Source organism: Podarcis muralis, chromosome 17, assembly GCF_964188315.1.
Source record: "Podarcis muralis chromosome 17, rPodMur119.hap1.1, whole genome shotgun sequence".
Classification (NCBI taxonomy): domain Eukaryota; kingdom Metazoa; phylum Chordata; class Lepidosauria; order Squamata; family Lacertidae; genus Podarcis; species Podarcis muralis.
This window is the reverse complement of record NC_135671.1, coordinates 113,283-126,723: the sequence shown is the minus strand read 5'-3', so window position 1 is coordinate 126,723 and position 13,441 is coordinate 113,283. Positions and strand designations below refer to the sequence as shown.

At 45.1% G+C, this 13,441-nt stretch overlaps 1 protein-coding gene across 1 annotated transcript in view; it reads left to right on the top strand.

The window, feature by feature from the left end:
- CASQ2 (calsequestrin 2) overlaps positions 1-3,461 on the top strand; it is a 30,239-nt gene extending 26,778 nt beyond the window's left edge. Inside the window, exon 11 of the mRNA XM_077921442.1 lies at positions 3,045-3,461. Coding sequence (XP_077777568.1) covers positions 3,045-3,218 — 174 coding nt within the window. The 3' untranslated portion in view covers positions 3,219-3,461. The remainder of the gene's footprint in view (positions 1-3,044) is intronic.
- Positions 3,462-13,441: the final 9,980 nt, after the last annotated feature.

Below are 13,441 nucleotides of genomic sequence, written 5' to 3'. Positions count from 1 at the left end.
ACTTGGAGTGTTTCGGTTTTCAAACGTTCTTTCAGAAACCGAATGTCCGATGGGGCTTCTGCGGCTTCTGATTGGCTGCAGGAGCTTCATGCAGCCAATCAGAAGCCGTGCTTTGGAAGTCGAACGTTTCACAAGTCAAACTTCAGAATAAGTTAGACAAGATTCTTGCCTTGCGTAATTGATTCTAAGAGCTAAATTTGAGCTTTGAAATCTCTTAAGGACAGAAATAAAACTGGCTGAATATTGTAAAATATTCTGTATTGCAGTCAGCCTCTGCCCCTTAGAGAAGCACTAGCAGTGAGATTAGCAAACTGCCCATAGGTGGTTCCCCGGTTCAAGTGGAAGACATGAGGGAGGCACAGAAAACTCAGTGCTGTCATGAGTATGCATGCAGTCTGAAGAGGAGCAGCCCAGAAAAAGCGTTATCCGCTTGATTCTGTCAATTGCTCTTAATTTGAAAAGCAAACATTCATTTCAGCAATTTGGCAGAGCACTGTTCTGTCAGGAGTGAGATATCTTGTTCAAACTATTATAACTGATTATAGGAACCACCAAACTAGAGAGGGCAGTCTTGTATTTCTTTTTGCAAATCGTGTTCTTACACCTGATCAAATTTTTACAAGCATTTTATTTTCCCAACCATCTTCCACACTTCATACTGGAGGCCGTCTGCTCCCAAATCCAGATACAATGATAAACTGACTCCGTATGGCACCTACATTTATATCTTTTATCGTTTCCCTCCTTTTTTATTCCATGTTTCCCATACTCCTTTCTGTTACTAATTTATTCATAAGAGACCCTTCACGCTAAGGTCCCAGAGCAGGTGACAGCATTAAAAACAATATTAGAACAACTTACAACCCTTCTCTTGGTGATAGTGGTTTTTATTGGGAGTCATTGGTAGCAACTCATAGAACTGTAGAATTGGAAGGGACCCACGACAATGCTAAAATCTCAACTGATGTAGACTAGAACTTGCCAACCGTCACTTGTTAAAAACAGTTCATCCTGTTCTGGGATGCTGAGGGAATGACTTGGATGCCCTCCTGTTTACAAAGAAATAAAAAAATCTGGGATGTAGTTTGGTTTTAGAATTATGGTTATTATTATTATTTTACTGGAGCCAACTTTGTCTGGCAGGTAAACCTTTCAGGAGGTGTTAAAAATAATGAGGTAAAGTGTGGGTTGCTTGAAATCTTGTCTGTAGATGGAATTGAGACAAAGGTGAACTTTTTGTTGTCTGGTTTGTTTGTGGGTTGAGATTTCAAAAGGGTAGCTCAGGGATCCAGATGGCGGCGGGGTGTGTGTGTGTGTGTGTGTGTGTGTGTGTGTGTGTGCTTGCAGAGATGAGAAGCAGCATATAGGAAGAGCTGAAGAACTCTAGCCTGGTGCAGGAGGAAAAAGCGAGGGCTGCTAGCAGACAGAAGAGCCTAAGAACTCTCCACTGAAATAATCTTACTTAAAAGAATTTGAGGAAATGAAAAAGAGTTTTAGATAGGACTAGGTGGGTGTATTTATCCTGTTTCATTTCCCTTTCCCTTTGGCGAATGTTTTATGTGCACAAAAGGTAAAGGACCCCTGACAGTTAAGTCCAGTCGCAAACGACTATGGGGTTGCGGCGCTCATCTCGTTTTACAGGCCGTGGGAGCTGAAGTTTGTCTGCAGAGAGCTTCCAGGTTATGTGGCCAGAAGGACTAAACTGCTTCTGGCGAAACCAGGGCAGCGCACGGAAATGCCATTTACCTTCCCGCCGGAGCAGTACCTATTTATCTACTTGCACTTTGACGTGCTTTCAAACTGCTAGGTTGGCAGGAGCAGGGACCGAACAACAAGAGCTCACCCCGTCGCGGGGATTCGAACCACCAACCTTCTGATCGGCAAGCCCTAGGCTCTGTGGTTTAACCCACGGCACCACCCGTGTCCCATTTTATGTGCATATAACCATGCTAACCCCCCCACTAAGAAATATCTTCTTATTTTTTAAGTAAACTTTTGAAACGCCAATCTACGAAGGTGTTCTCGAGGTCCAGCAGAGCATAGATTGTTTCATGGAGGCTGTCAGGGGAGTTAAATGAAGAATTTCCACCTGGGGACAGTGGGGAAGTCTGGGGAAGGGGAGAGCAATTGAGTGTGGTGAGGTGCTCACATGGGCAGGGGTGTGGCTGGGGTCCTGTGACAACTACAAAAAGGAATGTGGTGCGGAGGGAAATTCAACTTTTATTTCTATTCATTGTAACTTTCTATGTATGTATTGCTATGTATTGTTCCATGCACATCTCAGAGGGCTGATTCTGCAAATACTTATCATAGCAAAAGTCCAGTGAGGATGAACTGGGCTTACTTCAGAACAGTGTAAGGGCCAGTGCTTAGAGCAAAAGCAGTGCAAGGGGGAGGAGTCACAGAATCGTAGAACTGTAGAGTTGGAAGGGATCTCAAGGGTTATCTAGTCCAACCCCCTGCAATGCAGGAATCTCAGCTCAAGCAGCTATGACAGATAGCCAAAAGGAAAGTTGGACTCTCACTGCTTACCCTTCCCTCAGCTGAGGAGAAAACACCTAAAGGAATTGGAAGGTGGTACGCCGTGGTCTAAACCACAGAGCCTAGGACTTGCCGATCAGAAGGTCGGCGGCTCGAATCCCTGCGACGGGGTGAACTCCCGTTGCTTGGTCCCAGTTCCTGCCCACCTAGCAGTTTGAAAGCACATCAAGTGCAAGTAAATAAATAGGTACCGCTCCAGCGGGAAGGTAAACAGCGTTTCCGTGCGCTGCTCTGGTTTGCCAGAAGCGGCTTAGTCATGCTGGCAACATGACCTGGAAACTGTCTGTGGACAAACGCCAGCTGACTTGGCCAATAAAGTGAGATGAGCTCCAAAACCCCAGTCATCCACGACTGGACCTAATAGTCAGGGGTCCCTTTACCTTTTAACACCTCTCATTATACACATAACTGGGCAGATCAGGATTTAAATGTTTGGCCCAATCTCCTGCTATTTTACATGAAGCAAATCTTCATTTTTCTTTCTATACTGCCTTTTCTTTTAGGCTGATAGTGTCTGGATGGATATCAGAGATGATGATGACCTCCCAACAGCTGAGGAATTGGAAGATTGGATAGAGGATGTGCTTTCTGGGAAGATAAACACTGAAGACGATGATGTTGATGAAGATGATGAAGATGAAGATGATGATGACGACGACGATGACGACGACGACTAAGTTATGGCACTTTGAAAGCATCCGGACATTAAATTTATATTCCTCAAGATGTTATGCCTCCCAGTGTTCTCCCTTAAAGGGAAGACATTTGTATTTAGGACTTCCAAAGTCTGTTTCTAAGGGTCACTGAAGGCTTGCTGCCTTGTTTTCTTTCCTTTGTACCCATCTCCAACATATTTCCTATTCTAACTTCCAAAAGCTATTTCCCAAGCATAAGACAATAAAAAAGGTGACTGCATGGCATTTTTGCTCTCTGCGGATCTGTTTATTTGTAACAGCAGCAGAAAAAAGCATGGAATTATCCCAGTGGCAAGAAGGATAATTATTTACAAGGGGCTGAGAGCTTCTTGGATTATTGCAAAAAGATCTTAATGTTTTGGGTTGAGCTTTGCTCAACTTGTATTTTTAAAACAAGCTCTCAGGGTGAACCCAAGGAGAATAATCAAGCAGACTTTGTAGGATACCTTTTTAAGAAACCACTGCTATGGCCCCCTTAGGTAAAGGTAAAGGGACCCCTGACCATTAGGTCCAGTCGTGGCCGACTCTGGGGTTGCGGCGCTCATCTCGCTTTATTGGCTGAGGGAGCCGGCGTACAGCTTCCGGGTCATGTGGCCAGCATGACTAAGCCGCTTCTGGCAAACTAGAGCAGCGCACGGAAACGCCGTTTACTTTCCCGCCGGAGTGGTACCTATTCATCTACTTGCACTTTGACGTGCTTTCGAGCACGGACCGAGAAACGGGAGCTGACCCCATTGCGGGGATTCGAACAGCTGACCTTCTGGTCGGAGGCCCAAGAGGTTCTGTAGTTTAACCCACAGCACCACCCGCGTCCCCCTTACTTCATTGTAATTCTCCTGATTAGAATGATCAGGCTATTTACCCTGTATTGTTAGTATTATCAGTTATGCCGTTATCTGTATTGTTAGCTGTACCGAGCCAACTACAGATTAAAACGAAGCTCTGAAAATTTAAAAAGCAGCTTTGTCTACTAGCTAAGCATAAAATGGGTTAAAGTAAATGAAGAATGAATAAGAGACACATAAGGAGGGGATAAAGTCGTTGTGCTTAGATGCAAAGCTATGCACCTTGTTTTTCCTAATAAATCTATAAGCCTGATTCTCACTGCATAGACAGTGCATGGAAAGGAGAGCCCAAAACATTATGGCACCTGAGGCAAACCACAAAATGGCACCCCCTGCCAGGGAAGAAGTGGTGCGTGAATAGCTTCATCAGGACAAAAGGGGAATAAAGATCTACATTGGAAGAGATGAGCAACACCTCCTATTCACCAAGAGGCAGAATGCGGATCTGTGTGCTGCCAAGGAGATAGCAGACCCAGCCTTCGAGGAGTGTGCCACAGTTGTCACTGCCACCAGAGGCACCAACTTACGAAGCAGAAGGGGGGGCAAGATGCCACACACGTGGCGTCACATCACAATGTCAGAAGCAGCTGGGGCCTGTTTCCACGGCAGCCACAGGAGGCAGTGGCCATGGAAGCCTCTCCACGCTCAGCCTCCTCCACCCCTGATGGCTTGGAACATTGGGGAGCCCTTCCCCCCCCCCCAAAAAAAATATTTGGGGGGGCCCAACATAGTCAGGGGCATCACAAGATGGCACCCCTGACTGCCATCACAGCAGCAGCAGGTTGTGCGCATTTCTTGGAGGATTTATCTGTTGCCCGTGTGGATTTGGTCACCTGAAGCGGTCACTTCCTCTTGCCTCATGCCTGGGCTGGCTCTGGTTTTGCTCCTCCACCAAGATCGGAAAATATACTGGGCTCCCTGCAAGCTAGGAACCTTTGGCATGGGCAGGAGTCCCCTGGCTCCGTTGGGGACTTTTCCCAGAAGGTTCCTAGTGAAGCAGGTGGGAGTGACCTCCATTCTGATCTTGGTGGGGGAGTGCGAAGATACAAGTCTCCCCTTCATGGCCTTCAGAGTCAGAATTGGGCTCTGCCACTCCTGCAATTCCTTAAGGAAAAACAAGATTCCAACTGAACAGTAGGAAGAGCCTTCTGATCCTTAACCTATTAAAAAGGACTGAACTTACAATGTGGTTGTGCAGAACAATTGAAAAAGACAAGGGGGGGAAACCCACCTGTGTGGGTGAATTTACAGGCAATACAATACTGATTTAAGGTGTCTTCCTTATTGCAAGCCTGTCCTTTTGAGGCCCATGGGGCATGATGCCCTTTATTTGCCCCCCCCCCAAAAAAAACTCATTGATTGTTGACTGCTGTTGATATATCACCTTTTAATATCATTTGCTGCTTGACAAACATAGCAACCCCGCAGTACTGTAAACAGCCTTAAGTATGAGGCAGTATACAAGTTAAATAAATAAAAAATAACAGGGGGCCAAGCTAGACAATACTCTGCAAGATGCAAACTCAGTTTCTCAATGCTGCTTTTTCGTACTGACTTGCTGCTATGGAGGGCTGATTGTAACAGCCTTTTGCTGTTGCAATTTGATTGCTCCAAACTGAACGTGACATCGCACCATAAAATGCAGGAAGGAAAAGCTTTTGGGCGTCGACCAGGGGAGTGTCTGAGAAGGTGCTGAAAGACTGGCCGGCATTTATCTTGGCCAGAAATGTGAGTGTGCTCAGGTTGCTGCCCTTTCCTGGTAAATAAGAGAGATAGCCTAAGGGGGCACCAGTCTCTCCCAAGCACATGGTGTGACACTGCAATATGCAGCATTTCAGCAATTCTCATATTAATTGCCCATAGAACACATGGAGAAATTAAGGGAGTCTTTTCTACCCACCCCAAAGCTACCCTTGAAGAAAACCACTGCAGCTATGATCTGCTCTTCTGAAATCTGGTAGGGTCCATGGCTCAGAAGGCACAGGTTTCATCAAATTGTCTCCAAAATTAAATGATAAATGTTTCTTTTTTCTTAAAAGAAAAGAAAAAGTTGGAGGTGTTCAGTCCCCAAACCCCTGGACATGTTTGCTCATTACTTGTCAGGCTCAATCCACTCTGGAGGGACTGCTGTCCCTGCCTATTTCGAAACGGGGCCAGGGATTGACTGCTGCATTTTTTATTTCCCATTATAGGGAATGAGGTGAAACAACTTCATTTTTTTACAAAACCGCTTTGGACCCAAAACATGAGTCAGATTGGACAGACTTCAAACAGTTGCTTTCCAAAGTGATGGATACAGACCCAATGTTGTGGCTGGTTTAACACCCCAAATAAGGAGGGTGATCAAAGATCCATTTTATACCTCGCCTAGAGCATTGCAGAAGGAAAGTAAAACTAAACGCCAGAGGAAGAATTCAGCACAAACATTTCTACTTGTCTGATGGAGCAAGCAGGGGCAGAGGAAGGGGGTGCGGTGGGGGGGGGGGTCCGCCCTGGGTGTCACCTCTGAGAGGGGTGACAAAATGCTGGGTGGCACTCACTGCAGGGCCTGCACTGCACACGGATCTCCTGAGAGTGACGCGGTGGCTTGGGCGCCTGCAGGCTCCGCACTGCCCCAAACGGTCCGCCCGTTGCCTCCCCCTCCGCTGCAGGGCGGCTGAGTGGGAGGAGGCAGGCAGACTCCTCGGGAGGCCCTGCAGAGCATCCCGCCCCGGCTGGCCCCGCCCCCATAGGCCGCTGGCCCCGCCCCTGGGCGCAGGGCATGCACGCCGCTCCAGGAGCCCGCCCCATCGGTTTGCTCCACCGCTGAGAACAAGCTGCCCTCTCCTCCCTCTGTGTGCTGTTCTGGGGGGGGGGTTCCTTCTGACACCCCCCAAGCCAACTGCAGGGACGCAGGAGGAGGTGTGGGGAAGCAGTAGCAGAAGTCCTTGTGCAGGCTTCTGCTAGCAGGTCCCATGAGCTCAATCCTGCCCCAATAATTTGCACAAGTGCAGCACTTGTGCACTCCTCTAATCTCTCTCGCGCAATTGTTCATGGAACAGCAATAACAGCTACTTTGCTTTTGCTGTTTGTTGAGCGCAGCACAACACTAACTTTCCAGAAGGAAAACAAGCTCCATCTACTGAATCAAAGGAAATGCCAACGCCACAAACATTAAAATTTCCAATTCCGGTTTATTTCAAATTAACTGTACAAATATGCAAAGTGTAAAAGGGTTTCAATTTTAAAAACAGCGATCAAGAACCAGTTTCATTACAAACACTTGTTCATGTTTGACACACAGTACATTCAGTGTTACAGGCAATTAGGAATTCCACTTAATTTACTTCAATCCACAATTAGAAAACAAAAAAAGGGAAGAAGATCACACCGTATATATATTTGACATTAAAGTTACGTGTGCAGAGAAGCTGTCTTAAAAAAAATAACAGGGACAAATAGACTGTCATACCTAATACAATTTGTACAGAAAAAGGTTGTCAGGCTGAACAGTGCACAGTGATCAAGGGAGGGGAGTGTTCAGCAGAAAATACCTGCTCCCAATACACAATAATGCTGGATTAAATTAGGTAACAACAGGCACTGAGGAGAATTACAATACTTCACAGTTAGGTCTGTGTGAGCAGCAGACCAGAGCAGCCAAGTGAGTCAAGTGTGGTTTCCACATGTTTGTTGTAGTTGGGGAAAAGCTGGTGGCCTCACGTCAAAACATCTGGAGAAGCTGACATTGTCTGTCTCCCCCAAGGACTGGTCAGCATCAGCAAAGCGAGTTATGGGTTACCACAGCAGCCAGTGTGTTTGAGCATACTTTAAGAACCCCTGTACCTGACCCACATCTGATAATAGCTATTTTATGAACAATATGGATAGGCTTATGGCATGACATTATTCACACAGTAGTTGCTGCTTGGTAATTTGGTGTAATTTGTGAAATCGGTGACCGTGTGTTAACGGCTGCCAGTTAAGCAGCATATTAATGGAGTTGATCCCATCATTTCAAAGCCATTGTTTCTCATGCCATTAATGTAAATGATGAGCCTCAAAGAGGCTGGTGGTTGGGTGTGAAGTTTAACTTCCATGAAAGGGAACTCATGGAGTCTTTTGTGACAGGGAAACCTGAAACCACCAAGGGACGTGCATGCAGTCACCTCAGGAAGATGCAGGGCATCTTCACATGGAGGTGTGTAAACTTCCACATGGGTTCTGCACCAATTTCTGTGATAGTGCTGTTTCCAAGAAGTGCCACGAACACAGCAGAAATCGCTGGGTTGGCACATACAGCACTCTGCGTGAAGGCACCGATTCACACAGATAATGTCTGCCACAAAACATTGCTTCACTGCTGGCCATCGCTCAAGATGACCATATTATTGGGATCCCAGTTGTGTGTGTTTGTCCTGGTCCCAATTTTGAGCATTATTCAGAATTCATATGGCTGTTTCGCTTAAGTTAATTTCCTATACATCTCTCTTCTACAACAAGCACATGAATTGTTGCTACTCCCCAACTTGTGAGATCCTGTGGCAAAGTAGCGAGGGTTGGAGCCCCGAATACATGTGTGGTGTTTCTAAGTGGAAAGAAAGGACAGTGTAGGGAACTGCGGCAGGTGTGACGTAGAAATTAAGGAATAAATGTCAACACCATATGAAACAAAACCTTCCCCTCCTCCATGTCTCCCTCCAATCTGTACATTCATTTTCCTGTCCAGGCAAACACCTTGTATGCCAAACGGACAGGATGCCCAAATCGTTTTGGGAATTCAGACTACAGTTCCCTGCTCAAAGTCAGTTTTCAGTGTCAGCTATATTTGGTTTTTCATAGGTGGGATGAGGGTGGTTACATTAATCTGTTCACACAAGAACTAACTCAGACAGAACATTTTTTTGTAACGGTTATGGACTCAGTCACATAACCCCACAAAGCAACACAAAGATCTGTGGGCTCACTGGCTATGCACACCTCCCCATAGATGCATGTAATTTCCACCACATGATCTCCCCACCCCCAACATCCCCAATACCAAATCAGATACATGGTCAGAGAGGTCACCACAGCAGGTATAAAGACAGCCACAGAAGGAAAACACTATCGGGGGGGGGGGGGGGTACAGCCCTAAGTTTTAACATATGAAAAGCAGCACAAGCAAATCACTGACAATGGACAGTGGTGTTCCCACACAGAAAAACGACCCAACACATTTGCTTTGTCGGCACGTATCAATGAAACAGGGATCCAGCCTTTGGGCAGTCTGCGCCGCTATGCAGCAGGAAGCAAGTTGTCGGCTGCAAACTGACTAGCCGGTCTTCGGTAAGAAGGCACCCAAATCACAGTGGAAGCGAACAAGGGCCAATGTGGAATTACAGTTGCAGCATGGGAACTGCTTAGGAGTGGTCAAGTCTTACGCAGCGCTTGTAAACGACTGCATCCACGCCCACGTCAAGGAAGTGAGTGGCAGGGCCACTTCCCATGGCAAGGTTGCCATCTCCCAAGGGAAGGTAGCATGCCACCCACCAGCCCACCAGGTTCCTGGATATAGATTTGACTGGTTTAAGGAGGAACATGACCACACCAAAGCTCACAGTGGTGACATCAGCCCAGAGTCAAAAAGCCCCAAAAGCTTTACACAACATTGAAAAACATACCAGCTACACTTATGACCAAGAATTATTTTTAAAGAAAAGGATTTTTAAGTGAAACTGGAAGAGGAGTTTTCTATTCGCTCTAGCCCTCTGGGATTCAACTGCATGAAGTTCATATTCGTAAAAACTGCATGGTTTAAATGGACATCACAAAGCAGCAATATGATAAGTCTCCCTTCCAGAAAAGCTCTGTAATTTTACTGCTACTGTATTACTGTCGGTATGGCATATTTGATGTCTAAAACACACTTTTTTTTTTTTACAAGGATCGATCACAACTTTGTTGCAACAATGTCCTTTTGGTGTTACAAATAAGGGATGGAGGCACCAAGAAAATGAGAGAGTGAAGTGGTTTGTCTAGTCACTCAGCTCTGGCAGACGGAAAAAAGACAACAGGAGAGCCCCCAGCCACCCACATTCTTTCAAACTTTGCAGATCTCAAAAGAATGCAAAAGTAAATATACCCAGCAAATAAGGAGAGGTTTGTCCTCTCATCCAGGTTTAAGCAGCTAAGGTGTTAGAACAGGCAATAACTTTCAACTGAGCACATACTGGAGAGTTCCTTTCAACAACAAAAAAAGTTATAGCATTCTAAATCAGAGGGTGCAGATTAGAGCTAAAGGAAAACCCCAATTCCAAAGCAATTAACATTGCTTCTATTTGGTTCTTTCATACATTTTTTACATTTCACAAGCATTTGTCACCTAAGAGTACAAAAGAAGGTTAAGAATGTCAACATTTCCTGAGCAAATAACCTCCAAACTTTAGGGAACTGGAGAAGGGGGGAAATATAAGGTAACTAGTGCTTGAAATAAACTCCTCTGCAGCAGCCAAGCTACAGACCTCTTTGGCTCTGAATTCACACTTCACATGTCAATGTGACATTCCCTTCCAGTTAAGATGGTTTCAGGCAAAAAAAACCCCACAAAACCCCAGCCCTCAACAGTTTAATGGAATTCATTTTTAGGAAGTGGTCACCCAGCTTCAGCAGTTTCCATAAAATGGGTTTGTAGCAATGAAGACACCAGACAGGGCTGTCATTTCCTTCATTAAAAACCATTAGGTATGTTCCAATTTAAAGAGACAGAAAGCACTACCGCTCCTTAAATAAAAAACACACAAGCTAAACTGATTAGCATGACACTCAGCTGAAGAAGTAGAAGCACGAAATCAATCTTATTAAGAAGAAATCTCATTGGTGTACCCCCCTGCTGCTCCCACCCCCTTTGAATGACTTGGCTACCTCATTTAACGCCGCTGCAGAAATTGAAGAGGTTATCAAACACACATCCATAGCAGAAAGCTCTTTTTCAGCTTTGAGAAGGACAAGTGTCACAATGCATAGATGTCATTCATGGCTTGAAGCCCCAAACACGGAGTTCAAACCAAATTATTTAGCTATGGCTCCAAATTCACCTAAGGGCTTGAAGGTGTGAGTTAGGGCCTTGTTGGCTTGGGATATGAGTCTGTTCCTTCTACTCACACTCTATTATTCTGCCTCGGCATGGGAAGTTTGGATCCTTTGCTATGTTTCAGCCAGCCAGGAAGTCCTCAGCTTGGAATACCACCTTCCGGCTCTGCTCAATTTAATGTGCCGTCTAAGATGTTCAGATTTAGACCAAGAATTTACAGACCGATTCAAAAAGGCTTCTAAAAATTATCTGCAATGTGCCACCGGCAATGTTCTTTACACAACTGTGCATGTTGGTAATACAAATCTGCCAGATTAAGAAAAGTGTGTGCTATTTGTACAGAGCATTAACAGAGACCAAAAAACCCCACAAATGGCAGTGTGGAGTAGTATAGATCAGTAAAACCGTACTGGAAACATGTTTTAATAATTAAAGAAATGTTAAGAAATTAGTAGTTATCTAACAGGTACTGTGAGGAAGAATCAAGGATTAATTGGCCGATTTGTTATTGCTAGATATAGTATTTTTACCAAAGTTTTAGAAAAAAACAGTCTGCTTCCTGATTTGAATGAAAAGTTGAGGAAAGTGTGGCAGGGAGCCTCAAATAATTAATTAACATGTTGTAGGCATTGGTGGAATGGGAAAATACACTGAACTTGAGAGTGTGTATGCGTTTTTGAATAAGCAGGCAAGCATTGGCCTCATTTTCTTAATTATTGGAACACCTGAAGAAGACACATGCCAAGCAGTGTTAGCTACAGCTTACCATTATGAAGGATCTATCTGGAGTGAACAATTTGTGGTAGTATTATGTTTACGGGACTACTCCTTCTGTTAAGTGTTAGGTTTTATCTGATTATCTATTTGCATATCCTTAGAAAATAAACTAAGATTAGAAGAAACCCTCATCAAACAAGAGCAGATGCCAGCAAAGCCTGGAAACTAGGATGGAGTAGTACCAACAGTACCACAATGGCCAAGGAAACATGCAGGGATCCATCAAAATGGAGCTGTGAAATAACCAGAATGACAACCAAGTTGCCCCCACTCCCCTTCCCCGAGTTTTCCACACACTGGAGAGCCAGGGCTTGCCCTCTCCTACATGCAGAGTGACAGGGCTGGTGCAAAAACCAGTCACCTCCCACCCATTCTCCATGGCTGAGAACAGCAACTCCAGTGCAAGGGGAAAGACAGAAGAGTAGCAAAGGCATGAAGTCCTTCTTCCTTGCCGAGTGGATGAAGGCTTGTGGGGTTTTCCACTTGCTTCAGGCAATGGAGATACTCAGAAACAGTAAGAAAATTGCTGCTTTCGAAAACGAAGTGAGAGGTTGGGGTATGACTGAGGACTTACCAGGGTAAAAGCGTCAGTGGCAAGCGCAGCTGACTCCCACGGTCAGCTGAGTGATGGGGACTCCTGGAAACGTCCAGTGCAGCTTGGTTTCAAACGCCAAGTAGGTGTCTGAATCTCGGAAAGTATTCGCTGCTCTGAATCCAAGATTCCCCTCCCCTGTAGGCATGTGCTGGTAAAGAGACTTGAAATTCTTATTCTTCTCCGGGGGAATAGAAAACCCTTTTAAATAGGAAATACGCCCCCCCACCCCCACCCCACAATCAAATTGGTCAGACTCCAGTAAACTCCACACTCTTCTCAAACATTCTGCAACTGCATAAATACATATAAGGGAGAGGGAGTAATGAACAAACCCTTGAAAGGTTAGAAAAATAGATTAAGAGAGATCTACACACAAGGAAAGAAGAGGGGTGCTTAACCCAGTAGGGCAGGTGTATAGCTTTAGGAGGCTGAAAGGAATGAAAGCCGTTATGACAAACCTATTTATGTACCAGACACACACCATTGGTCATTATTCAAACAGCTACAAAACAGGGTGCTGGTGGGGGGAAACTAACTTTGTCAGTCATTGGAAAGGTAGAGTTATGTAGATGCAATTCCCTTCAAAATACATAAATTACCTTATTTCAGAAGCAGAATGTCCTTCCCACATCAGATAGTGCCCAACAGCAATAACTGAAAATCCCATTCACAGAAGCTCAGTTCTGGCATCCTATCAAACCATGGGAAGGAAGCTTTAGCCATTTTAATACAATGCAATGTCTGCATTGACAAATCACAACTGAAGGCATCTCTTCCCTTCCAGAAGCTGGGGCAGTAGATGCAACATGGGAATGAATTTATGGTACTGAATGCTGGAGAACTGAAAGCGAAGGCAAGTGGGCTGCTTCAAACCGTGACCTCCTACCATATGTTTGGAAGTTCAAACCACAGTTTTCAGTTTACGGAACTGATAACC